The sequence below is a fragment of the Serpula lacrymans genome (assembly GCF_000218685.1).
Source record: "Serpula lacrymans var. lacrymans S7.9 unplaced genomic scaffold SERLAscaffold_10, whole genome shotgun sequence".
Classification (NCBI taxonomy): Eukaryota; Fungi; Basidiomycota; class Agaricomycetes; order Boletales; family Serpulaceae; genus Serpula; species Serpula lacrymans.
This window is the reverse complement of record NW_006763299.1, coordinates 180,240-205,719: the sequence shown is the minus strand read 5'-3', so window position 1 is coordinate 205,719 and position 25,480 is coordinate 180,240. Positions and strand designations below refer to the sequence as shown.

Below are 25,480 nucleotides of genomic sequence, written 5' to 3'. Positions count from 1 at the left end.
GGGTGCGCAGCCGTTTTTCTCTTTGCTTCTTCTTCCTTCAAGTTGCTTTTTGGTAAAGAACTCTGTAAGGAAGGAAGGAAGGACGCAGAGTTCACCCCAGAAGTGAGCAGACCGAGAGGAGGAATTAGCGATTTATTCCGTTTGCGTGTTGCGTGCCTACTAAGCTGCGAAAATCCTTATCTGCGTCTTCGTCCGTGGTTCTGATGAGTGTGTGTGTGATAAGCGGAGTCGGCGAGCACGCCGACGTCGCGCTCCATTCGCGATGCGCAGCCTGACATTGATATTGACAATGAGCCTTCAAGTTAGACCCGACGTATGCCGCGATGACGCACCAGATGCTCATATGCAGATCCCATACGAACCTACTAGTAGAACCCTCTGAGTCTCAGGCTCCTTCGTGAAGTAAACTCGCTGTAGGAAGGCTAGCGTGCGGACTCGGGCGTGGATATTAATGAATATTACAAGTCAATGCGCAGCCCAGCTCCCCCGACGGATAGACAAGAAAAGGAGACAAGTATGAAAAAAAAAATTATAAAAGTTGAAACACCAGCGCACCTTGGGCCTTATCGCCTTAATCAGAGAGCTCGAACACCGGCGACGCAGCTGACGCAGCCAGGGTCGACAAGAGCGTATTATTTCGACCAGTGCCAGCGACACGGAACAAATTGCCATTTTCTGCTCTCTCTGTGTGCGGCACGTCATTCACGGTTTGGAAGAATGGCACCACCTGCCATGCCAGGCCTGTATAAGGCTACCAGGGTAAAGAGTAGTAAGCTGCTAACTCTACTTTAACCACGATCTGATGGCAGCCTGGAGGGGGACTTAACCATGTCGTAATTTGGGCTTGCTAAGTGGGTTATCCAAGTGACCGCATTAGGCTATCTGGTGGTGCCGTAAAGGGATAGCGATCACGAGGCAGGGGGCTGAGATCTGCGATAGGTCAAAGAGGTGATTTACTTATGGACAGCCTTTGGAATCAAGATTAGAGACCTACCCAAACAGGGGCGAGATACCCTGCCGTGCCCAGTGATCCTAATGATGGCATGAAAATACAGCCAACTAATCCCCTTTGGTGAGGTTTACCTATAGACCGCCAGCCTATCTCATGAGCACTGGGCCTTTTCCCTCTTCAACGCCAAGTCACCCTGCCAGCGACAGGTCGGCATTGCTCAATGATAGCCTGGCCAGCCACTCGAAATCCCCACTGCAATTGCACAAGTCGAGTCTCCGGTGCTCATTCTGAACGCCAACATCACTCTAGCGGCCTTCTTTCCATGTTCACCGGAATATGACAATAACGACTGCAAGTGATACCGCGCGCAGTGCTTCCCACCAAAAACGCTCCCAAAGGACAGGCTGCAGATGAAGATGAGGCTCGAGACTGAGCCCGTGCTGGTCATACCAAGTCACGCTACACTGATCGCTCCGAGGTCCTAACACCCTTTTTCGCAGTCCGGCCATCTAGACATGTCCCGCAGTTATCATTTAGGCTGCAAGGGAAGCAAACGGTGCGTGGCCTGCCCCAGCGTTCTTTCATGTTCGATACACCCGCGGATCACTCACCACACTGGTGGTGAACTCTCTCCCTAAAACACGACTTTGGCGTGGTACCCCGTGACGGGGCAGATAAAACAAAACGTTTTCGGCCGCGCAGTTATGGTGCAACGGCACCGCATTTTGCAATTCTATTGTCTGATGAAATGACAGAAGGCATGTCACCCCAGCACCGCGACGTTTCATCAAGAGGACGAGAACTGCCCGTTCTGCTAGAGAGAATATGTTACAATGACATACTAGAAGACTCGGTTGACGTACCATCGCTGTTAAAAGATGAAAACCACTCCGCATACGGTCTTGTCAACCCACTTTCGAAACTTGAAGCATTGAAGTTTGAGCTGAAAGACCCTGAGTGACATCCTGTCTCAGCGCTCCATCGTTTTGACGACTTACATCGTGGATCAAAAAGGATTCGCGCCTTCTGATGCGGCGAAAGCACTTTGAATTTGTATGTCGCATGTTCAGGGATGGAAGCTTATTGAAGGATAAACTCAAGAGCCTCTTCCTTAGTGTCGCAGCAGTGTACGTCAAGTCAGCCGGGCCAATGATCTCACTGTCTCCCAACTTGACAGTACACCCACGATCCCATGAGCGTCAAAAACAAAAAAAAACAAAAAACGCTACGACCAGTACGGGAGCTCAGCTAGTTCAGCACTGGGCAATGCGAGAAGAATGAAATCACTAGCACATATTTACCGCAAAGCGATGCCAGATTCTGAATTACGAATCACTCAAAATGAGATCAACGTTGTTCTAGAGTCGAAAACCCCTATTTTATTAAGTCTTTCTGGACTTGCTACCGAGATGACATCAGTGAATAATTTTACAAACCTCGGGCTTCAACCTGCTTGCAAGGACCATGTAGTGCAAATCTTTTTCCGTGACGGATAAGTGAGATACACCCACAAGTACAGCACTCCACACCCTTGGCTTCTCCTTGCCTCTTTTTTACATTTTGCTAGCCGTGGAATGCAAATGTCAATTGTTAATACAAACAACAACATCGGCTCTCTATTGCGGTGGGGGCTGGAAGCTATGAATCATTATGGTTAGAAACTTTTAGGTAAGATAGAACTTAGGTGTACATACCCAGGTGGAGGCCCACCGAAACCTGGTGGTGGGGGGAATGGCATACCCTGTGGGAAACCCGGAGGCCTGAAGCCAGGAGGAGGTCCTGGCATACCCGGAGGCGCGAAAGGCATAGGCGGACGTGCAAGGGAAGGAGGGCCACCTGCAACCAATAGATTAAAAAATCATCCATTTAATAACATATCGCTTGAAGACTTACCGGGAGGCATCATTCCCATGCCTCGGCCTGCAGGCATTCCGCGACCAGGCCCAACAGGAAGCTAGACGAATAATGTGTCAGGAGACGTTTCTGCGATGCATTTTCCATACCGCCAGGGGCAGGAATTGGCGATTTTGAAATAGTACGAACCGCATTCTTTTTATCTTCGTCTACAACCGGTGGAGGACCCTCTACGCTCAAGCTAACTACTGTTTCGCCACGCAAGATGACAAGACCGAGTGCACGTTTCATCTCTTGCTCTGGAGGTGTCTCTGTCTCGCCAGCCTTCTTCTTGGGTCTTACACGTCTGAACTCCTCGCAATCTGCTAGGACTAGGTTCATATGTCTGTCGAAAGCGAGCATCTGTCCTGTTAACGCGCGACCGTCGTTGATGGTGACTTTCAGTCTCCAGTTGATGAGACTGAGCATTTTTCCGCCTTTTGATTTGGGAGGAGGCTATTTTAGATGAGTCTTGTGAGTAAAATAGCTTACATTGAGCCATGAATGAGTGTATACTTACCATGATGGACGATGTTGCGATGGGCGGGATAGATATCGAGCAAACGAGGCGTGATTAGAGTTCCCAGTGGCCACAAACAGGGGTAAACACATATGGTGGCAGCAATGTGGCTGGGCCAACGCTCATCGTCTCTCGTCTTCTAACAGCTTATCGAATAATCCCATTATTTTCCCAAATCTTTCCACTCAATGTCCGCCTCAAGAAAACATAGAGTTCGATAATGTGACCAGTTTTTCCGCATTGCTGCTGTCGACCGATACTCCCGACACGATGGGCTTATTATAAATATATTGGACTGATTTTGAATAGCACAAGATAAAAAGGCGCCAGTAAAGCTTTCCGGTAGTGTCGTAGTGCATTTTCCTCAGTTATTCCTTTGAGATGTCGCGCATCGATACCGCCCTTACTCGATTGTTGGGTAGGTCGTCTCCTCTCAGCGCGCTGTTTGACATAACATTAATATCGCTTTAGACATCAAAACCCCTGTGGTTTGCGCACCCATGGCCGGTGCTAGCGGAGGTGCTCTAGCTGCCCAAGTTACCGACGGAGGCGCCTTTGGCTTTTTGGGTGCAGGTGTGTCATAGTAACTTGGGGGCCCCCTCAAATTGGTTTATTGGGACTTTACTCATTTGGGCCTTGCAGGATACGACACTCCCGATAAGCTCCAGGAGGAGCTATCACTAGCTCGATCGGTGCTGCGGCTACAGTCTGTTGACCGCCTCCCAATAGGAGTAGGCTACCTAGCCTGGCAACTAGAACAGTCGCCCTCAAGGGCGTTCGAGTTGATCGATATCGCTTTGGAGAACCGCGTACAGGCTATCTGGCTCGCATTTGGCTCAGATTTGAGTCGATGGGTACGGTATATCCGAGAATACGATTCACGCCCAGAACGGAACCACAAGACTTTGATATGCGTACAGGTCTCCTCTGTCCAAGGCGCTCTCGTTGCCATCAGCGACTTGAAAACAGACATTCTTGTGGCACAAGGTTGATTATTTTCCCCCTACGAATGATGCAATAATCTCATGCCATGTCCTCACTGTCTAGGAAACGAATCTGGAGGACATGGTTATGGCTCCTCCCCTTCCCTTCTCACGCTGTTATCGTCCATCTTGGCAGACGCCCCAAAGGATGCTCCTCCTATTCTAGCTGCAGGAGGGCTGTCAGATGGATCCCAACTCGCTTCCCTGTTGGTACTAGGTGCAGCTGGCGTCGTACTCGGCACCCGCTTTCTCTTGACGCCAGAAAGTCTCTACACGGATGCGCAAAAGCGTGCTCTCGTGGCTGCAAAGTCTACTTCGACAGTGAGAACGATGGCGTTTGATCGCGTCAGAGGGACGCTAGGTTGGCCCAGTGGCGTTGATGGAAGGGCGCTCTATAATAATACTGTTCGGGATATGGATAGTGGTACTGATATCAGCGTTGTCAAAGAACAATTCGTCGAAGGTGTGCGGAGCGGTGATGCCGATCGAATGTTGGTTTGGGCAGGAACAGGCGTCGGTCTGATGTCTGAGATCAAAGGTGCAAAGGTAAGATGCTGGTTATGCTAATTCGCATTTGGCATTTTGGACTTATCTGTTTGCGATAGGATATTGTTCGGGAGCTGCATCACGCCACCATACAATATCTGAATGCCGCATCAAGGTTCGTTGTCAACAAGCAACACGAAGGATGAATCGATGTATACGAAATTATATATTTATTCTTATCGTAGTCAGCCAATGGTAGCCAGCTCTCAAACTCGTTTCCAGGGTCTTGGTAGTGAGAGTCAGTTCGAGTCGACGTTCCCTCGAGAGTATCTCAGGACTTTTGGGGTTGTTCTGTAAGCCTGTATACTACTAAATTTGCATACACCAGTAATGGGGTTTCCCAGTCGTCACCTCTTACCTTTTTCTGTCTAATGGGCTGGGAGTAGGAAAGCTCAAATCAGCAGTACCGCCAAATGAATCCTGCTCGGATGGCTGCCTCGTATTACTTTGCATTCTTGGTCGATGTACTCCCCGAGGCCAAAATAGAAGCTCGGGGATTGGAGCACAATAACATATTGTTACAGATTGCACCCGATCCTACCTATGCCATGGCTTCATTCAGACTTCGCTGTTGACACGGATAGTGTGAGATCTATCATGATATGATTTCTGGAAATAGTAGATAGCGGCACAGGTTCCATGTAAGATACAAATGTATAATCTTCTTCGTGGTCGGAAACAACTTTCTTGCAAGTACAATATGAATTTAGTGGACGATTTCCACAGTCAAGTCTCCCTGGTTGATGGAATCGCCTGTGAAAAGAGTAGCATATTAATAGAGATATAGGATATACAAGTAACGTATTTTATACCTTCGTTTACAACAACACGTTTGATGTGACCAGAAACTGGAGCAGTGACAGCAGACTCCATCTGTGACAAGACACATGATATGAGTAGGAGAAAAAGTCTTATCATATAGAATACTTGCCTTCATGGCACTCAGGACTATCGATGAGACAAGCCGGGGTCAATAGACTCATGATTAGATTATCGGCACATATAGACTCACCACACAGAGGATCGCCTTTCTTGATTTCTTGTCCCTCCTTTACCCTGACTTCGACGACAACACCTGACATAGGGGCACCAACTGATCCCGGGTCAGAGGTGGCCTTCTCCCGCGAAACTGTCTCCACGGCAGAATTACTGTCTTCCACAGACACTGCCCGAACCTATGTCAGCAGACAAGGGTTAGTAAAGCTCGGCAGTCATATGACTTCCGTTTATACCTCTCCATTAACTTCAAACCATACGTCACGTTGGGCACGACCTTCTACAACAGGACCGACTGCCATCAGACGGATGATGAGAGTCTTCCCCTTTTCAATAGAAATGTGCATCTCTTCTCCGATAGCCGGGCGACCCAGGAAATAGCGTGTGGGAAGGACACTGTCCGAGAAGGGATCAGTACGTTCTCCAAGTGCTTGGCTTGCAAAGGGCATATGTTACCTCAGGTCACCATACTTCTCAATGAAGCCTTGATACTCTTCAAAGACCTGGCGGACATAGCAAAGCGTAAGTTCAGTGCTGACGGCGCGGGAGAATAGGAGATAACAGACCTTGGGGTACATCACATACGAAGTAACATCTGCATCCGTAATGTGTTTGCCAAACTTACTCCGCAGCTCAGCTTTGATCTTCTTGAAATCAAGGGGCTGCATGGTTGCACCAGGACGGCCGTCAATTCTCGGCTTGTTCCTGATAATTTTGCTGCGAAGTGGTTCTGGGAAGCCTCCCACAGGTTGACCAAGATATCCTTGGAAAAACTCGACGACAGACGAGGGGAAGTCCAGCTGCTCGGCGCGTGCAAGAACATCCTCTTTCGTGAACGAGTTTGAGGTCATCCATTGCGCAAAGTCACCCACGACTTTGGAAGACGGTGTAACCTGTACCAACATCAATCTTTCCCTCTGTGGATACAACATTGCAGCCATACCTTGACTATGTTGCCACACTAAATTCGTAGATATGTCAGGTAAGACGCAGATAAAAAAAACGCGTTTACATACCAGTGCATTGGCTTCGATGTACTTTTGCTTTATCTCTAAAGAAACATAGTGTAAGTTGTTACACAAATCTATCAATGTACTGTCGTTTGGAAGCTTACGTGTCCATTGAGTGCCCAGGCCCAACTGAGAAGCTTGGAACTGTATTCATGCGTGTCAACGTTGTATAGATCAGGCGAAGAATGTCAACAAATACCATAAGGTTCGTGTATTGCCCTCCTGGCATTTCATGATCGAACACACTCGAATCAGACGCACGGACGTTGGCTTCGAAACAACCGTACAGAATGCGAACTTGACTCCAGTACAGGTTGAGTGCTTGTATGTCGGCATATCGAATACCTGTGCCCAGCTGAGTCTGTTCGAGGGCCATACAAACAGCACCCATGGATGGCTGCGAGGTCAAACCAGACATGCCTGGCATCAAGTAAGTTAACGTGTTGTATCTGGCAAGCGGGAAACCGAGTCTTACTGTCTATAGCGACATCCACGATGTCAGCACCTGCGGCGGCGGCGGCAAGCATGCTAGCAGCTGCAATGCCGGCAGTATCATGGGAGTGAACGTGGATGGGAATGTCAGGATATTTCTGTCGGATGGCGCCGATAAGCCTGTTTTTTTTGTAAAAAAAAAACCAAGTGCGATCAGGTTCACAGATGCACAAACAGCTAATACAAATACTTACACCTTCGCAGCCTCAGGTTTGAGCAGACCGGCCATATCCTTTACACCAAGAATATGGACGCCTTCTTGCACTAACTTGTCAATGAAGTCCAAGTAGTATTGCAACGTATACTTGGTTTCCTTAGGGTTCGCGACATCGCCGCTGTAGCAAACCACAGCTTCGACCACACCTCCAGCCTTCTTGGCGGCGTCGATACCCAATCTCATCTTTGGATTGCTTTAAGCACTTGGACTCTAGATACCCAGGTGAGTACTCACGTTTTCTGTAAAGGCAGGAAATTCAGTTAAATCTCGCCAGTATGTAAACAAGCTTTTGCTCACCAAAGTAGTTCAAGGAGTCGAACACTCGGAAAATATCAAGACCATTCTCTACGGCCTTCTTCGAGAAGTCATATATAGCGTTGTCCCTTACACACTCGATCAGCTTAAAAGACTAGGCGCAGAAGTTGAGATACGAACGGGTAGCTAGTATATCCTACGCCGTTGGCACCACGAACAAGAGCTTGGAATGGGATGTTCGGCACCAATTTACGGAGAGTGCGCTATATTCGACGCGAGATGCAAGATTTTTTAGTGAACAATGAAATCATAGGCAGTTAAACCTACCAGGCGCTCCCAAGGATCTTCGTACAAGAAACGCATGGCAACGTCAAACGTTGCTCCACCCCACATCTCCAGACTGAATGCGTTTGCAAGGGCATAACTCGTCTCTTTTGCAATGTTCTCCATATCGATTGTCCTCAGGCGAGTAGCGAGTAAGGATTGGTGAGCATCACGCCATGTTGTATCCATGATGAGTGTCCCGGGATATTCTCGCACAGCTTTTGCGAAAGCTTCGGGACCCTTCTCTACGATGATATTGCGCCAACCGACCTGACAGGGGAAAGTTGCATCGAGAGGGGCGCCATTTTCTGGATCCTCGCGATTCTGGAATTTAGGGATGACAACCTCATCCTTAAGCCCAGGTTCCCCGCTTTGACCTTTAATGGAGCTACCATTGACTGCAAGGTCACCAAGATAAGCGAGGAGTTTTTGTGCTCGGTTTTGGCTTTGAACCAGTTTGAACAATTCGGGCGTGTCGTCGATAAACTAATCGATTTAGAACCTCAACAACATGCTGGGGTCAATTAAAGGACCTCTACTTACTGTCGTCCACGTCTTGCCTCCGATGAAGACATCATGGGTCAGAAGTCGGAATAGGAAGGGTATGTTCGTCTAAACCAATGTTTAACAGCAAAAAACTAAGGGATCGTTCTTTTAAACGCACCTTAACACCACGAATACGGAATTCGACTAACGCACGCAGCATTTTTCTGCGAGCTACCTCATACGTTGTACCACTAACACTACATTTCACGAGAAGACTGTCGTAGTGAGGCTAGAATGATTGGATTGATCAGATCATCTACTCAGATATAAAGATATGAGATAGCAACCCACAGTGATTTGCGCACCAGCGAAACCAGAGCTTGCATCGAGACGCACTCCATTACCACCGGCACTGCGGTATACTTCGATCTTACCCGTGTCGGGTTGGAAGCCCTGTGCTGCATCTTCCGTTGTAATACGACACTGTATCGCGAACCCGCGACGAGTGATAGCCTCCTGGCTAAGACCGAGTTGGGGGAGGGTGGCGCCGGCTGCGATTTGAATTTGGGCAGCAACGATGTCGATACCAGTGATCTCCTCTGAAAAAAAATAATGGCAAAGTTGGCATTCGTTATCTATATTCACAAGTAAAAAAAAGCTTACCAGTGATCGTATGCTCGACTTGAATACGAGGATTGATCTCAATGAAATAGTGTCTGCCCATTTGGTCGACCAAGAACTCTGCAGTCCCAGCATTTCTGTATCCCACACTCTTCGCGAGCTTGATTGCGTCTGATAAAATAGCCTGCCTGATTTCTTCTGGAAGATGGGTCGCGGGAGCAACTTCGACAACCTTTTGATGCCTTCTTTGCACTGAGCAATCTCGCTCAAAGAGGTGAATCGTGTTTCCTTGTGCATCTGCAAGAATCTGGACTTCAATGTGTCGGGGGCGTTCAAGGAAACGCTCAATGAAAACCGTGCCATCTCCAAAGGCAGACCTGGCTTCGCTGACTGCGCGTTCAAAGGCATCTTTGAAATCGGATTGCTCGCGGACAACACGCATTCCACGTCCACCACCGCCCATGGCAGCTTTGATAATAACTATATAGAAATACTTTCAATGTCTATCTATCAAGGAGTTCATTCGAGCATGCTGACCTGGGAATCCGTATTCTTTGATGAATGCATCACCGTCCTGGTATGTATCAACTGGTCCAGGAGTTCCAGGCACGACAGGGACTCCAACTTTCATGGCTATATAATAGATAGTTAATTGGATTGCGTACGCATACACGAGCAAACCACAAATACCAAGCGTGCGGGCTTTTGTCTTATCACCAAGTCCATCAATGACTTCTGGAGATGGACCTACGAACGCGATTCCGGCTTGCTCGACTTTCCGTGCAAACTCTGCATTTTCGGACAAGAAACCATAACTGATGATGGTCGTTACGATCTGTGGACAAAGTACATTATCGCTAGTACTCACCCTGGATGAATCATGTCAACGCCATGTTCCAATGCGATCCTGATGATATCGTCTTGCGCAAGGTATGCTCCAACGGGAGTTAATCCTTTCCCGACTTGATAAGCTTCATCGGCCTGGAAAACTCGGTTAGATCAGTAAGAAAGAACCGATAATCGTCTTACCTTCTGACGATGGGCTGAAAGGCGATCTTCGAAAGAATAGATCGCAACTGTATGCATTGCAAGTTCATGGGCCGTACGAAAAACTCGGATCGCAATTTCCTAAGGAGGCATTCAGAGGACTGTAAGTACGATAAGAGATCTATGCATACACCACGATTTGCCACAAGAATCTTCGTAAGAGGACCACTGTGCCCTGCGGATTTCCTCCGCATTGTTTGGATTGAGTGCACCGGAGTGCCAGGTGCACTCGGAGTACCCACAAAGGTATGCGCCAGTCTGGGCGGATGCAGCGACGAAGCTTGAGCAGCCATTGTGGACTGTGATCTAATGCCGATTCAGTGAGGGGCGAAAGGAAAGAGGATGGATGGGTTAGGGATCAGGTTTAAGGGAGAAAGATGCGGAGATGGGCAGAATCGGAATCGGATTATCAGCACAAAGTAATAAACCCGATATAGACTAGCGCCTGATAACCACTTTAGATAAAACCGCTTTGTAGAGTATTGGCTGGCCAGTTATATGCTCTCAGCTACCACACAAGCATAAGTGTCACCGGGCTTAAGGCGGGCGCTCCCGCTCCATCTCCACCCCCCCAATGCTCTAACTCCATCACAGCACCTTCAGACAGTTCTTAGTCCATTGCTATAGTCAGTGTTCGAATCCATGCTCCATTTCAGGGTCATTCTATGCTTTGAAACTATGGTTTCCGATTTGCTAGAGGTATAATAGCGTCCGTTGTTGCCCGGTTCTCCACCTTCTTCTGGTTGTTCTTTGCTACTGCATAAACGAGTCCCGCAAAGAACCCGACCCCAATCGCCGATACTGAACCAAACGTGACAGGGTCTCCAAAAAACAACATTCCAGAAGCTGCCACAGGTAACTTATTTAGTGCCCCAACCATGCTGGCAAAGAAAAAAAACTATCATCAGCTGTTCCTATTCCATAGATCGAATCACAAAAAACGGACCTGTACGTCGTACTACTCGTCGTTCGAACACACCACGCTGTCGTGTACGAGATGCCTACGGCCGCTGCCCCAGAAAAGGCTATGGCGAATAATAGGAAGTTGCGCGTCTCCTCGGGGCTGCAAGAAAGATCCGTCGAATATCCGCATCAGACGTCAGACGTCAAAGGGACACATCAATCAACGTACAAGTTACGAGCCAAGTTCTCCGTTCCCCAATCTTCAACGATAACCGAGAATACCGAAAGAACGGGTATGCACAATAGATTGCTGTAGAACATGGAGTCCCAATCTGAGAAACCTGTTATCTTTATCCGCTTTCGCATAGTAAGGACCTGTAGGAGAATCAACGTTACCAGTGATGAACGAGCACTTAGTCTTGGTCTTACATAGGCTGCGCTTGTCAAACAATTCACAAGCATCCAGAAATATCCAATGTTGAGTTTTTGGGCTACATCAGATATCATGTCGAGGCCAATTCCCATGCCCGCACTCGCCGGCGGTAATGCATCGACAATGTTGGTGGTGCTGTGAATGTCTGCCCACGCGGCAATGATAGATGATAGTACCTTGAAATATAATTTCGTTGAAAAAATTACCTACTCGGGGAAATCAAAGAGGCCTCACCATAAATATGAAGGCCACTATAGTTAACCCTGTCACTCGCGCACCAAACCAAATGACTTCTCCATAGGCCTAAGAGACAACAACTCTTCCAAAAGCAACATGTGGGGGATAGGATAATGCTTACAATGAGAATGATCGTCAAATTTTTGAAAATTGTATATACTGGTATAGTGAGGTATTGCTAGTGTGCGATGATTGCACAACCGTATGGTTAGTATAGAACGAGTTCAACGTTTTGAGTAGTCTCACCAGACTTTTAGAACCAGTGTAGATTACACTGACCAACATAAAACTGATAGGAAACCATGCTTTGGCGTCTTGAATGTCAAAGTTCCGGAACGATATAATACCTGCCCGTTTCACTGCGGCAACGCAGGTAACGCAGACAATGGACTGAATGGACAGCAACAGAAACGTCATGTTGAACTGGCTGCCAGACACCACAAACTATATGCAAGATAAGCTCTAGAATACCAACATCCAACACGTCAGGAATTCACCTTATTGACAAGGGTCATTAGTATAGAAGCGACACAATAGCACACGATGGGTGGTACTGCAAGTGGAATGTCGTGAGTCGACATAGTGAGTGGGAATGCAAGCAGCGTGCTCTCACTAGCAGACGATGTTCCATTATTCTCGCTCAAACTACCTGTCGCCAAATTTCTCTTCATCTCTGCAAGGTCTTCTTCCTCAGGTCTACTATCCCTGGAGCCTCCCATAGCGACTTCAAGTTATCGAAACAAGATAAAAAATCTTTCAGACAACGAATGCCACCTATATGAGAGACCAACCTACAGAATGGAGTAGTGTGTGCTTAAAAGTACAGTCGTCGTAAGAGTTACCAGCACCACTTGACTGGCACTATAGAGACGTGGCTGAACAACGTGACAAAAATATTTGTATTTTTAGACCAGATGTAAGTAGCTCCAAAAGAAGCAACTCAATTATGGCATTCCCTAATCACACACTGTAGCCGAAGAAACAAAGATAAAATGGAGACAAGAAATGAAAACGCAATCCATTGTCCTTCAGTTGAGTAAACCATTTGTAGCTCACATCGAGCTTAGGTTATGGTCACTAAGTATAAGAAGCTGCAGTTACCGACCATTCACGGTCGCCGTCGAATCTCTCCTAGTAGATGGTCCAGGGCCAACTCCATTAGATGTGTCTTTCGAACTTGGCAGCCTGTTGGGATGGTCTGGTATCTTTTCGATTTCTTTCTTCGCTTCTTTCCATGCTTCAAGGTTCTGACCGGAATCGTTAGAAAAAAGCTCCCATCCCTAAGGACAATCTGAACAAACCTTCTGGCACCAGTCTCTGTGACTTCTTGCCATATTAATCGCCATTTCTCTCATATCGGCTACTTTCTGCCGTTGGAATCTATCCAAATCGGCCTGAATGGTTGAGCTGGAATACTTCAAATCCTGTGCGGATAGATGAAGCGCGTCTTCCAACTTGACAAAAAATCAGACATTACAACCAAGAACAAACACACTTGAAAACATACCTGAGAAATCGTCTCCCGTGTTTTGCTGATACCGTTGCGGCGAGCAGTTTCGGGATCCACATCCATCATTCCATGCAAAGTATAGCTCAATGCGCTGAGAAATGCCATCCCAGGCGCTCTCCTCCTTGGAGGAGTGGGGCCAGGGTGCGGCGGCAAGTACGCTGACGAAGGTTCCTCCGGTTCGTCTGCATCAGGCGACCGGCTTCTAGCATTTCTAGGTCCTGGCTCGGATTGCACACCACTAACCCGCCCACGATTGAGGGCTTCTTCCAACCTCTTCGCCTCTCTCTCACTCTTCTCATAGTCCTCTAGCAACTCCCGCTTAGACTCCAAGTTATCCTGGGTCATTTCGTACTGTACATGCTTTTGGTGACGGTAGGCAAGTAATTTCCTTATTATGGAGGCAAACTGGGCATATTCGTGTAATGGTTCACACCAATTCTGCTCAAGCTCTTGAACCTGTGTGTCAGGAGATAAGAAAATATAGCATCGACTTGACAAGAAAATGCCTTACAAGCCTCGTCGTGGACACGTAAGTGGTGTCTACAGCTTGCCCTGTCTTTTCAATGGCAGCGGCTAGGGCACCACTTTCGTTCAAGCTGAATCCATTCAAAGCAGCACCAAGCTCAGAGTGATCCTGTGCGTTGTCTACGAGCAATGAACAAATTGACTCATGTAAACCTTCATAAGCCTCTTACCGGACCATCGCTTCAAGCTACGGCGAGTGACTCTCTCCATAGGACCGCCGAGATGGTTAGAGAATTTGTTGGTAAACACTTCCGAGTCTACAAACCGTTGATCAGGGTTGCGAAGAGGGTGAGCAGCCGAAGGATTGGGTAACACTGCATAAGCAGGAGAAGCATTCTGGTCCGTAGGGTTGTGCGATGGAGCTTTCAAAATATTCTTCGGCAGTAACGACAAAGGGGGAGAATGTAATACTTCAGTCTTGAAACATACGAAAAGGTTAGAATGGAAGTCTGCATGGATGGCTGCTGTCGATGCTTACCCAAGATACCTCTCCGTCCAGGAAGCGGTGGAAAACATGATCATTGGACAAGATGGGATGACGGCCAATGCGATTGAGGAACGTCTGAAGCATGCGCTTTCGCCTTGCAATCATCGCAGCATCCTCTTTGGCCTTGGCCTGTTTCACAGCGTAATCACCAATCGTTTGCTTCGAGGGAATGGGTGGAATTATGAGGGTTGGGTACAATTTCACAAGGCTTCCCCGCAGTGACTCAAACTCGGAATAGCGGTGCCGAGCTTCAGTATTCTAGATTTACAATGGCTTTCAGGATACAATACCACTACACAAGTACATTGATAGTTACTCACCCCAGACTGGATAACATATGTGATATAAGGCGTTGATGAATTGAGAGATGTCTTCTGTGCATCTGTAATCTTGTATTTGACCTGTGGTTAGATGATGACAGAACACAGATATAAAGAGACATACCAGGATTTCGAAATCCTCACCCGAGTGCAACCACTGATCTCTAGTGCAGCAGAAGTCAGTTTTGAATGTTGCCTGAGCATGTCTACGGGATCCTGGTGGTGAGAACGGTTGGTTCATGTTCGTTCCTGGAGAGGTTGGCGAGACCAGACGAGAAGGGTGCGAAGGCGGAGAAGATGGTGCAGATATGTTTACTTTGGAAGTAGAAGATGTTTCTGAAGACAGACGGTCAGCATCTGTCTCGAAAGGATTGTCGTCTTCAAAAGCCTCCATATTGACTCGAGGGCTTGATGTTTCTGTTCCCTACGTAATGGCTCCACAACAAAGCAAGCCAGTAAGATATACAAGAATGATAGGGATAATGGTAATGACACGAGATGCTGAAGGGTCAGACGCACACTGGCAGTGTCGGTCAAAGCAAATGGTGAACTTGAATGGACATCACTAGTCTCTCCAGCGTAAGCGTGAGCCTGCGGCATCCGCGTCACCAAAGCTATACACCTATTTGTCTTTATGTACGACAGAAACAGGCTTGGGCATGTCTCACACATCAAATTCACAATATTTTGACTCGCGACCTCCAAAAACAAAGTATTAGAATCATAATGAGGACTGGAATTGGCTGGAGATACACAAGCAACACATTTTATTCAAAAGAACTCATCCAAACACTCTAAAACCTTCTTTCAGGGCCTCATCTACTCGTGTTTCTGTGCTTTCAACCATATCAACATCATCAACTAGCCGAATAGATTCTTGAAATCCTTTGCCCAATAGCGAAGAAAACAGCTCGTCGACTTGTTCGTCGTGCCAGCTTCCTTGGACTGGAACAGGGACCATGAAGTTCTGCATTTTTTCGTGAATCTCATAGCTAAGAGGACTGTCAGTGGGCCGATTGTTGATCAGGTGTTAGGTAATGGCTTACCGGAGCTTTCTACCTTTGCTTGCTTTAGTATCTACTTTCTTTCTCGCCTTCTTCTGTTTTTGGACCGCCATCCAATCGTCAGCTCCACTCTCTCCACTTCTCCGTGCATCAATAACATCCCTCAGTAGCTGTTGGTAAAAGTCCGTATCGTCAAACACCTCTGGGTCTTCCTTCTCTGCGCTGTCATCTTTTTCGCAAACGATACCCAATCGCGTGCCTTTGCCTCTGTAGATCCGACTGCGGGCAAGAACTTTCCCATGTTCTGAGAGGGTTTCATCAATTAGCTGGGTAGCGGATTTGATATGAGAAGATCCCTTGTTGAATGCATTCCGGTTCGATGGGAGCAGGACGGATGGCGCGACGGCTTGCACTTTAGATGACCACTTATTGAGGGTCTTCACGAGATGTGGATGATAACTGTGTTTGATTTAGTACCATAGGAAAAAAATGAAAGACAAAGGAACTTACGCCTGTTCTATGGCTGAAGCAGCTTCGGTTGCGTCCCTAAATTGGCTTGCGAGACTCTCATCATCGGTTCCGTCGATCTTCCGCTTTTTTCGAGGCGGAGCATGTACCGAGTCGTTCATAAGAAGCAAATCCTAAGTATTGGATAGCGCCACATTCAGTAACCTGAGTTGTCAAAGACGTCTTTCTTAGCATACCTCTTGAAGGCCAAAGAGTTCATCGGAGAGTAACATAGATTCTTCTAACATTTTATTCAATGAATCATGGACACATTCTAAGGTCGTGTACCGGGAAAGCTGATTGGGCTGAGAAATCGTCAGCGACTGTACGGCAAAGCATGCAAAGGATATCATACCTGAGGAAAACAGCTTGCAGCACCAACACTTTTTTGAAGACGGATGCGAGCATCGAGCAAATTGTCCCAGAGTGCCTAAGTATAGCTGCAATCAGGAAAGTAGCTTGTACGCAAAATGAAAATCGTACAAGTTGACGGGAAACAGCTTTCCCTTTTTTACGGTCTTCGTCTCTAGTTTTGCGTAGAGTCACGGACAGCTCCTCCGGAGGTTCTGTCTCCTTAGTGTCAGATATGGATGGTGAGACATCACGGTGAAACTCGTCCACATCATTTTCCGACTCCTCTGAGTTGGAGTCAGAGGGATCATCGTGGTCTTCATCGAAATGTTGGATATCATCATCATCCTCGCCATCCTCTGAGCTACCGATCTCGGATTCGTCTTCCGCATCCATGAGCTGCTTTCGTGAAATTTTTGCGCCTTTGTACTTTGGATCGGCGATGCTATCCTGAAGTTTTCGTATCGCAGAGGGTCTACGGAAATATGAGCACAATGCACAGTATCAAAAAAAGGTCAACTTGCGCGACATCCACATAGTGTTCCCGTGCTTCAGATGAAACTGGAAGAACATCTTCTGGGTCGGCACCCGTCACCTGAACATCCTCTGGGTCGAAATCTATGGACGAAAAGGGTGGTGTAAATCTCGAAGTGATACCCAAGGAAGGGCATACCGGTTGGTGCAACCTCTTCAAGCTGGGCCAGCTCTTGCGCAAGAGTCAAACCTGCCAACGGTGTCAAAGACAATCAACGCGCATATAAGCTGGACCTACGTGTCATGGAGCCTTGCGGACTACGGTAGAGCCTGTACGATGTGCAAAGTTTTCAGGAGAAGAAGACCCACATTCGAGGTTAGGGTTAATATAGGGTCTGTTTCTTGAGAAAAAATCGTGGGCACCAACAATTGATGGCGCGAGCATGCGCAGATAATAAGCGACGCCTTCTTTCCACCACCACCGTCCCCGACGATACTCGCACCAGTGGCATTGCCACGGCATTTTCACCAACCTAACCGTCAATCTGGAGTCTACATCTTACCCATGTTTTTTAGCATCAACAAATGGCCAAAAATCGTGTTTCAAGTAAGTTCTTCGCCCTCGTTTTCATTCACCTTTTCGGGCCCGTCCGATTTTCATAGTCAAAAGTTGTCACGCGACGATCTCGCCAACAGGAACTCGTTCCTCTGGATTTGATCTCGATCTATGAAATAATATCGTTCCGCAACCCTTCCTTCTCTTTCTTTTATGTATTTAATTTTTATGGAGATACCCGTTGCTTTATCCCAGAAGCCATATTCCATCTCGCTACCTATCACCTCATGCCCATCTGACATCCTCCTTGTCCACATATCATCAGGTTATCCAAAACAGCCAGCCCCAACGATGTCGCCGTCCCACATTTATACCGCAGGCGTCGCCGTAAATCATCTCTCCCCAGACGACGAGGACGACAACGACATCTGTCCCGTCTGCGATGGGGATTGCACCTGCTCCAACCGACCACCTCCCGCTCCTACTCCTATCAGCTGCAGCGCTGGACATGCGCGGCATGCCGTTATGTCTTCCGCCTCCAACAGCTCATCATCGCTCGTACCAGCTATCCAATCCTTAAAAATCAAACTCACAGTACCACCCAGCATGCAGGCCAAAAGCCGTACTTTACCATCCAAGATGTCGAAGACCCATACAGATTCGATCACATCGATAACAAGCGACAACCATGGCTCTCAACCATCACCCTTCTCACCCCTCGGCCAACCATTGAAGCCGCACATGTCCATCGGTGGCCATGGACAACAAGGTGTACAAGGAACGTCTGCACCCAAGAGAAGAGGTCGTCCGCCAAAGATTACCACAGCACGCGACACTTCCAGAGCTGTGGATGTAGACCGGCAAACCGGTGGGAACGAGGTCACCACGTTGCACAAATCACAATCACATCCCCTATCGCAGCCTCCACATGCATTCAGATCCAACGGATTAATCCCTCGAAGGAGCTCAGGAAAACTCCAAACAAAGCCAAACGCCTCGAGGCTGTCTTCGAAGTCCAAAATCAAAGGCACGATCGCAAAGAAGGCATCTTCTTCCAAAAAGAAGTCTGTTGTCCTAAGCGAAGATTTTAATCTTGACAATGATTACAATCATGAAAACATTGACGCATACAACGATGATGAGGACGACGATGTCGCCTCGGGACACTTCCCCGCATTCGTCTCGTCGTCGGCAATGTCGACGTCATCATCATCAGACTCGGATACATCATCTACAGGACTTGACACGGATTCATCGATGGAGGCAGAAGAAGAAAGCTATATATTAACAGAAGAAAGACGTCAAAACAAAGCTCGTGTCCGTCGAGAGCTATTGGGTGAGGAGGGAAACAAGCGTAAAGACCCCCACAACAACTGGGTTATACGCCCTCGGAAGAGGAGTGTCGGACTGAGTGATGTCGATATGGAGAGCGACAGTGATGACGCGACAGAAGGCGACGAGGAGGCGGAGGATGAAGAAGAGGAAGGAGACGATGAAGACGAAGACGTGGATGGCCAGAGTTCGAGTGTTGCTTATGCCGGAGTTGCTACCGGGTGGTCGGAAGACGATGAATCAACTTTCGACGCCGACATTTTTTTCGCAAATCTTTCAGACATAGGTTCAGACGACGGTTCCTCTACCAATGATGAGGCCGGTCTTCAATCAGACACGATTCCTGACGAGAGCGCCGCCGCCGACATCATCAGCAGTATCCAACGGAGTATGGATTTCGAAGTGACGGAGGGCTGGGATGGTCAAATTGTCTTCACAAATGGCTTAAGTGAGGGTCAAGGCATGGTTGACATAGACTTCGAGACAAGCGCAGCTCAATTGGTGGCGGAAGATAGTGCAACTGTGAGCCAAGACAGTGATGTCAGCATGCACTCAACAGACGAAGAAGACGGTGAATATGAGGAGGGTGAATGCGAACTGGGTGAAAGTGACGGTGAAACTACCGAGGAGGAACTCGTCGATGAAAATGGACTTCCCACTTCACATGCCATGACGCTCTTCCGTTGGCCTTCCAGCGTTTCAGCAATTAATCCATTGTCTACCGTCAGTCCCACCGTCAGCCCCAGCCCTCATGACCGTCGCACATTCGGCTACAACTCTCAAGACCTTAGAGACTCCCCAAGACCCGCCGATATATTAGCGGGCAAAGTCTTTTGGGACGAGAGTGATGAGTTTGACCATCCTGATGGTCGAATAGGGCAGAATAGCAGTGTCACCGTCTCTAGGGGCGGTGCTCCTATCATGGGTCAATTTTCTACGGAGAGCGATAGCCCGCAAAAAACAGCGATATTGACCGGTTCGAACAAAGATATTCCGTCGCCTTTCCCTCGTCTGCTACGTAATAAGGGAAGGTTGAGATCATCTAGTACTGGAAGCTTCAGCAGTGTAGGTCATCTTTTCTTGATCAAGCATCAGTGAGATATTCATGATATTCCTTTCAGATGGACTTCCGCGGTCGCGCTACTTCTCGGCCATCATCTCTATCAATATCAACATCCTCTTCGTTCCCTGTACCGTCATCAGAAGAACCCCTCTCACAAACATCACCAGAGCTACCTCCTACTGAGCCATTTGATTTAGACGATGTCTTAGACTCCTCTTATCTTGACTCGGAACCATCTGACAACCACATTTTCTCGAGTACGGCGAGCGAAGGCGAGTCACATAGGCACATGCAAAACCTTAGCCGTTGGGACCGCATCCCAATGGGCACTTTCCGTCGTACTCGCGAAACCACGTCAATCACAGGCGATGTGGGTGGTTCTTCCAACTGGTCTTCCGAGCCCCAAAATGCCAATACTGCGTCCGATGCTTTATCATACACAAACATGATGAAGAGTAGCCCCCTAAGCACGATGCTCTGGCATGGCAAGGGTCAAAATGCAAAAGGCTCTCGGCGTAAGTCCAAGGCCCATATGAATGTAATCATCTCCCCGGTCCTTCTACCAATACGTGACGGAGATCGTACTCCTACTCTGGCTGCAACTGATCAGACTCTTCACACAAACTCTCATAACCATCAGCAAAAAAGCCGCAAAGAACTACGAAGGGAGATGAAGATGAAACGAAAAAATTGCGGCCCTGTTCACCAGCATCATCGTCATCATCAACAACAACATCATTATCACCATCACCTTCCTAATATGAAGTCTCGAAGCACTGCTTCCATGCAGCGCACAAATTTCTTCAGTTCTCCTTCGTCTGTTCCACCTCTGAATATTTGAAGTCCGCTCGGTAATGTCTTTCTACTTTTCGACCCCAACTTTGTTCCATCCTTGATTCAGTCTCTCGGGTTTGTTTGTAAATCGTCACGTATTTAATTCATGTTCTGACACAACCCTTCATCTACATTTCGTGTTTGTTTTCCCCACCTTTTACTGGATTCCGTTCATTATATCCAGTGCACTTATTTGCTTCTGTGATCCTCCGCTCCCTTTCTCTCTCTGATCTCCTTGTATTCAAGCAATCTCCTCGTTTGACGTTTCTCTTCACTTCGACTCTGGCAATTAATATTGTCAGGACGTAGAAACTGCTGTACTCACTGACAATGTTAGTTAAGCTGTAATTGCAATGATCCAAAATGAAATGTACTCTAGTTTCAACAAAGCTTCTCAATCTGCGAGTTATTTTCTGCAACATCGATTCGCTAAGAAGCGCGGCACTGTCGATGGAGGCCCGAGTGCCGTAGCACTTTCCGTAGGCCGTCCATAAGATTCGAAGGAAGATAGTCGTTCCTTCTCAACAATGAGCTTGAGCATGATGTAGATAACGTTGGGAATATTGTACTGGGGTAACACTATTTTACAGAATAATTATATACAACGGACAAGGATAAGTGTTACATTGTCAATCCTTTCAGGATTGCATCATTTGACTCAGATCTACGGAGGTCATTCCTCGTAGTCGTGGTTCAAAACAACATGGAAAGGGGAGCGGATGGCTGTTACTCGAAGTCAGGGGCAGCCACGTAGAAAAGAATGCGGAAAGGACTCACATTGTTACCCCATCTGTCCATTGTGGGATGACTTCAATATCGTCACCGTGTTCGTCCTTCGCTTTGGTGACGTTGAACACAGCTAATATTGAAACAATGGCGGCCCATGCTGTTGCATCAGCGATATGGCGACCTACACAAATCCGCCTTCCAAATCCAAAGACAAAACCCACAGTGTCATCATTCAGCTTTCCATCGGCGGTGAAGAAACGTTCCGGTTTGTATTTGGATGGTTCTGGATATTTATCGTCATTCTGAGCCATTGCCCTGTTTTCTTTGAGTGAGATGGCTAGACTACACCAAACCAGAAGCCATAAACACGAACCATATATTGGCCACTATTGTTGCTCCTGCTTACTATCAGGTAATGGCTCACCACGAGGGTCAATATATAACACAAACCTTTTGGTATAAAATATCCCTCAAAATTGTCATCATTAGTGGTAGCATGCGGAACCCCTGCTCGTGTGCAGTTGAATGAGAGACGAATCGGAGCTAACGGAGTAATTGAGAGAAGGAAAGTAGCTTACCAAGGGGAGATACAGGACACCAACGGAGTGTCTCCCGAAAAACTGCTTCAACGTAAGGCAGTGACGGCCTATCACTAAAGTCTGGGAGTCTCTTTCGGCCAACCACCGCGTCGATTTCTAATTGAGCTTTCCGCTGTACATCAGGATTGAAAAGCATTGCAAGCACAAAGACTTTGAGCAACGAAGAAGACTAAGGTTTGCCGTCACAATAGGTTTATAGCTACTTGAGATTCGGATACGACTCACAGTTTCAGAACCGGCTATAGATGGACGTTATGAGTCGAGATAAGGCACGTAATCGAGAACACTTACAAGAGAACGCAGTAGCGGTGGAACTTTTCATTAAAAGTTCATATGAAGGATCGTCTTCGGTCATACGGCTAAATAGATCATACAGCATACTTGGTATAGCTGTCCCTGCTGCCTAACAGAAATTTAGATGAAATTTTGCAAGGTGAAAGAAAGAGAGCATACAATACTCTGTTTTGTATACTGAAATGGAGCTTCAATCATCTCCGCAGTCAAATTTTGACACTGAAGGGCTTTGCGCTGGAAATTCGCCCCGGGAAACCAGTGAGGAATATATTGCACTGTATACTCGTGTGATGTTAAGAAGTATACATGCGTTCAAAATACTCACAGAATGGCAGTGCATTGATGATTATTGCTTTGTCGGCTGTATTTTCATTGATGAACATCGCAGTTGCACGTTCCACAAGCGCGACCAGGTGGTCATGGTTGGGTGCTGGGTCGTACCCATAAGTTACTTCCATAATTATAGACGCACTTAGTCTAAGGCGATATATAATACAATTAGATGACAGGTCGCCCGACTTCGACAGTACTCACGTTTGCAGGTGATTAACATAGTTTTCCGGTGTCTCGAGCAAATGGACAAGGAGCTGATTTACCCTGCGTAATTGAATAGGCCGATACTTCAAAGCAGCTTTTGTATGAAACGCCTGGTGGAATTGTCTTCTCTTTTGTCGGAACTCATTGCCGTAGCTATGATGTCCCAAGTGGAATGACCATCCAAATCTGCAATATATAACAAAGGCGACGATCCAGTTGTGGCGTTAACGTATACAGTGACCACGTACAGATCAGTTGTGATATACTGCGGCCGGTCAGAATAGTTATAAGAACGTCGCTCAAGAAGGTCTTTGGCCACTTCCTCGGAGTTGAGGATGATAATTTCTTGACCGAATAAGCGAGAGTAAACAATGTTTCCTAATCGACAAAAACCGCGGTCAGATATAGGGTCCAATAACACAGTAACAGAACTACTTCGACCTACCGTGAATTTGAGCCCACTCCTTATAGGTAATCCAAGGTTCATTCACTCTAATACCAAATATGTTGCCCACCACAGGCAGGGGGCGAGGACCGGGTGGAAGAAAGCGTGCTTTACCTGCAACTAGGCGGTTTACAATAATGAATGCAGCCGTAAGGACTAAGCAGAGGGTTGGGTTGATTGCATCAAGGTGAAGTAAACCAACAGACATGGTGGGAGGACCTGAAAAGAAGTGCTACACTTCTCCAGAGTAAGGTCTACCGTTTATATACCACAATCCCATCGAAAGACGCCCCCATTTTAGCTCGTCTATGTCTCTGTTCCCCGTGGAACAGCCTCCAGCTAATTCGTGAACCCAAATTTTGAGAAGCACAAGCTGACTGAACTGATGATAGGGAACGTTGATCAGTCTTCCTCCAATATAAGAACAACTATACTTCGGAGATGTCACCATTGCCTTTTGTTCAGGCTGGGCTACGAAAACATCCTACTGTCTGAAGGTCGAAAGTGGATTTGACCTTGAAAGGGGCCCTTGAACCACTCCCGCGAGCCATAACAAAGTGCAAGGCATAACTTCAAACCGTCAAAATAGGAGAACCAGCGCTAAATTGCTAGCATAAATAGTCCCAATCATGATGTAGTACACACCCGTGGGCTCTTTACAAGATGGCTAAAACATTACACACCTGTCCAATCTATTATCCGAACGAAATATCAACACGTGTACCACGGTTCTGTGAACTTCAAGTCTTCTGAAAATACTCCCCGTGATATTGGTTCCAGAAGACGGGCAGTGTATCATCGCCTTGCTCTTGAGCGCCGAACGAACAATAAAGTATTCTAGCTTTTGCAGAGCCCATTGGGTATGTCTGAAATTCAACGAATTCAACACAGAGACTATGAAGTCACAACTCATACATCCCTTTGCTAAGTCGTCACATATACATAATTGTGAAACAAGCACAAGGTATATCGTGGCTATTATTTCACGTATGGGATTCTATTATCTGCATCAGCTTCTTGGAGCTAATTCCTGACCGTGGTTCAATGCGACATGGATACGGGAGCGGGTGGCTGTTATTGAAATTCAAAACAAAATGTAGGAGCAAACGCAAAAGAACTCACGTGCCTACTCCAGTTGACCATTGCGTATTAACTTCGACATCAATGCCTTGTTCATCTTTCGCTTTTTCAATGTTCAATGCAGCTAATATGGATACAATAGCGGCCCATACTGTTGCGTCAGCGATATGGCGGCCTACGCAAATTCGCCTTCCAAATCCAAAAATAAAGCCAACATTATCGTTGTTTAGCTTCCCGTCTGGAGTGAAGAACCGCTCGGGTTTGAATTCAGCTGATTCTGAATATTTATCTTCATTGTGCGACATCGCCCTGTAAGCTCTTAATTAAGATGCAACGGACAGCAATAAATCACAATCTGTGAACACGAACCATATATTAGCCATCACTATTGCTCCTACTTGATATTAGCGTGTTAACGTAAGTAGATAATAAATTCCAACCTTTCGGGGTAAAATAACCTTCGAAATGATCGACATTCGTAATAGCGTGAGGGACCCCTACAAATACACAGTTAGCTGAGAAACAAGCATTCAAATAGGCTTTACATACCAAGGGGGCCTACAGCGTGCCACCTGAGCGTCTCACGAAGAATAGCTTCGATGTAAGGCAATGGTGGCCTATCGTTGAAGTCTGGAAGCCTATCTCGGCCTACCACCGAGTCTATCTCTAGCTGAGCCTTTCGTTGCACATCAGGATAAAGGAGCATCGCAAGGATGAAAACTTTAAGGGTCGGAGAGGACTGAATTCGTTGTGATCAATATGAGATATAGAAATACTCCAGACTGACTTACTGTTTCAGATGCAGCTACGGAGATGCAGCTACGGACAATATGCGTGTAAGTAGATAAAATCATAAAAACTGATAATATTTACCCAGGAAAGCAGAAGCAGAAGTATGCTTGATTGCAAGCTCGTAAG

General features: G+C 47.0%; 9 protein-coding genes across 9 annotated transcripts; 2 read left to right on the top strand and 7 right to left on the bottom strand.

The window, feature by feature from the left end:
* Window positions 1–1,136: 1,136 nt before the first annotated feature.
* On the bottom strand, window positions 1,137–1,712 carry SERLADRAFT_472458 (uncharacterized protein; the record flags this gene model as incomplete). Its single annotated transcript, XM_007320587.1, is given in 2 exon segments — window positions 1,137–1,157; window positions 1,175–1,712. The coding sequence occupies 2 exon segments, from the start codon at window positions 1,398–1,400 to the stop codon at window positions 1,141–1,143; spliced, it is 243 nt and encodes an 80-aa protein (XP_007320649.1).
* A 1,290-nt stretch (window positions 1,713–3,002) lies between these two features.
* On the bottom strand, window positions 3,003–3,386 carry SERLADRAFT_394784 (uncharacterized protein; the record flags this gene model as incomplete). Its single annotated transcript, XM_007320586.1, has 2 exons — window positions 3,003–3,301; window positions 3,366–3,386. Coding segments are annotated over 2 exons (302 nt in total), but the record flags the coding sequence as incomplete, so codon positions are not given.
* A 113-nt stretch (window positions 3,387–3,499) lies between these two features.
* Window positions 3,500–5,253, top strand: SERLADRAFT_451000 (uncharacterized protein; the record flags this gene model as incomplete). Its single annotated transcript, XM_007320585.1, has 5 exons — window positions 3,500–3,783; window positions 3,837–3,938; window positions 4,008–4,352; window positions 4,413–4,894; window positions 4,954–5,253. 5 exons carry the CDS (start codon window positions 3,747–3,749, stop codon window positions 5,038–5,040), a joined length of 1,053 nt encoding a protein of 350 aa, XP_007320647.1.
* Window positions 5,254–5,475: 222 nt separating this feature from the next.
* Window positions 5,476–10,635, bottom strand: SERLADRAFT_450999 (uncharacterized protein; the record flags this gene model as incomplete). Its single annotated transcript, XM_007320584.1, has 26 exons — window positions 5,476–5,647; window positions 5,707–5,767; window positions 5,826–5,842; window positions 5,907–6,069; window positions 6,127–6,286; window positions 6,347–6,393; window positions 6,457–6,783; window positions 6,834–6,851; window positions 6,907–6,941; window positions 7,005–7,044; window positions 7,100–7,320; window positions 7,376–7,512; window positions 7,587–7,792; window positions 7,844–7,848; window positions 7,907–7,992; window positions 8,045–8,127; window positions 8,192–8,674; window positions 8,732–8,800; window positions 8,853–8,963; window positions 9,026–9,273; window positions 9,338–9,775; window positions 9,833–9,928; window positions 9,986–10,110; window positions 10,164–10,276; window positions 10,325–10,423; window positions 10,474–10,635. The coding sequence occupies 26 exons, from the start codon at window positions 10,633–10,635 to the stop codon at window positions 5,601–5,603; spliced, it is 3,597 nt and encodes a 1,198-aa protein (XP_007320646.1).
* Window positions 10,636–10,907: 272 nt separating this feature from the next.
* SERLADRAFT_450998 (uncharacterized protein) lies at window positions 10,908–12,804 on the bottom strand (the record flags this gene model as incomplete). Its single annotated transcript, XM_007320583.1, has 10 exons — window positions 10,908–11,223; window positions 11,289–11,405; window positions 11,475–11,620; window positions 11,675–11,854; window positions 11,913–11,981; window positions 12,037–12,093; window positions 12,162–12,359; window positions 12,413–12,468; window positions 12,529–12,639; window positions 12,711–12,804. The coding sequence occupies 9 exons, from the start codon at window positions 12,632–12,634 to the stop codon at window positions 11,019–11,021; spliced, it is 1,134 nt and encodes a 377-aa protein (XP_007320645.1).
* On the bottom strand, window positions 12,791–15,342 carry ATG20 (uncharacterized protein; the record flags this gene model as incomplete). Its single annotated transcript, XM_007320582.1, has 8 exons — window positions 12,791–13,162; window positions 13,217–13,369; window positions 13,423–13,881; window positions 13,937–14,070; window positions 14,121–14,367; window positions 14,429–14,695; window positions 14,758–14,826; window positions 14,882–15,342. The coding sequence occupies 8 exons, from the start codon at window positions 15,149–15,151 to the stop codon at window positions 13,013–13,015; spliced, it is 1,749 nt and encodes a 582-aa protein (XP_007320644.1).
* Window positions 15,343–15,446: 104 nt separating this feature from the next.
* SERLADRAFT_472435 (uncharacterized protein) lies at window positions 15,447–17,466 on the bottom strand (the record flags this gene model as incomplete). Its single annotated transcript, XM_007320581.1, has 9 exons — window positions 15,447–15,749; window positions 15,804–16,220; window positions 16,272–16,402; window positions 16,466–16,573; window positions 16,624–16,698; window positions 16,752–17,094; window positions 17,144–17,237; window positions 17,293–17,343; window positions 17,392–17,466. The coding sequence occupies 9 exons, from the start codon at window positions 17,396–17,398 to the stop codon at window positions 15,539–15,541; spliced, it is 1,437 nt and encodes a 478-aa protein (XP_007320643.1).
* Window positions 17,467–18,519: 1,053 nt separating this feature from the next.
* On the top strand, window positions 18,520–21,294 carry SERLADRAFT_472433 (uncharacterized protein; the record flags this gene model as incomplete). Its single annotated transcript, XM_007320580.1, has 2 exons — window positions 18,520–20,046; window positions 20,103–21,294. 2 exons carry the CDS (start codon window positions 18,844–18,846, stop codon window positions 20,883–20,885), a joined length of 1,986 nt encoding a protein of 661 aa, XP_007320642.1.
* A 117-nt stretch (window positions 21,295–21,411) lies between these two features.
* On the bottom strand, window positions 21,412–25,463 carry SERLADRAFT_362527 (uncharacterized protein; the record flags this gene model as incomplete). The annotated part of the gene is made up of 18 exons (XM_007320579.1): window positions 21,412–21,601; window positions 21,656–21,922; window positions 21,981–22,005; window positions 22,058–22,114; window positions 22,186–22,356; window positions 22,480–22,609; window positions 22,660–22,775; window positions 22,826–22,977; window positions 23,035–23,223; window positions 23,286–23,415; window positions 23,483–23,864; window positions 23,917–24,553; window positions 24,605–24,871; window positions 24,932–24,956; window positions 25,003–25,059; window positions 25,112–25,301; window positions 25,354–25,374; window positions 25,436–25,463. 11 exons carry the CDS (start codon window positions 23,688–23,690, stop codon window positions 21,517–21,519), a joined length of 1,530 nt encoding a protein of 509 aa, XP_007320641.1.
* Between the last annotated feature and the right edge of the window lie 17 nt (window positions 25,464–25,480).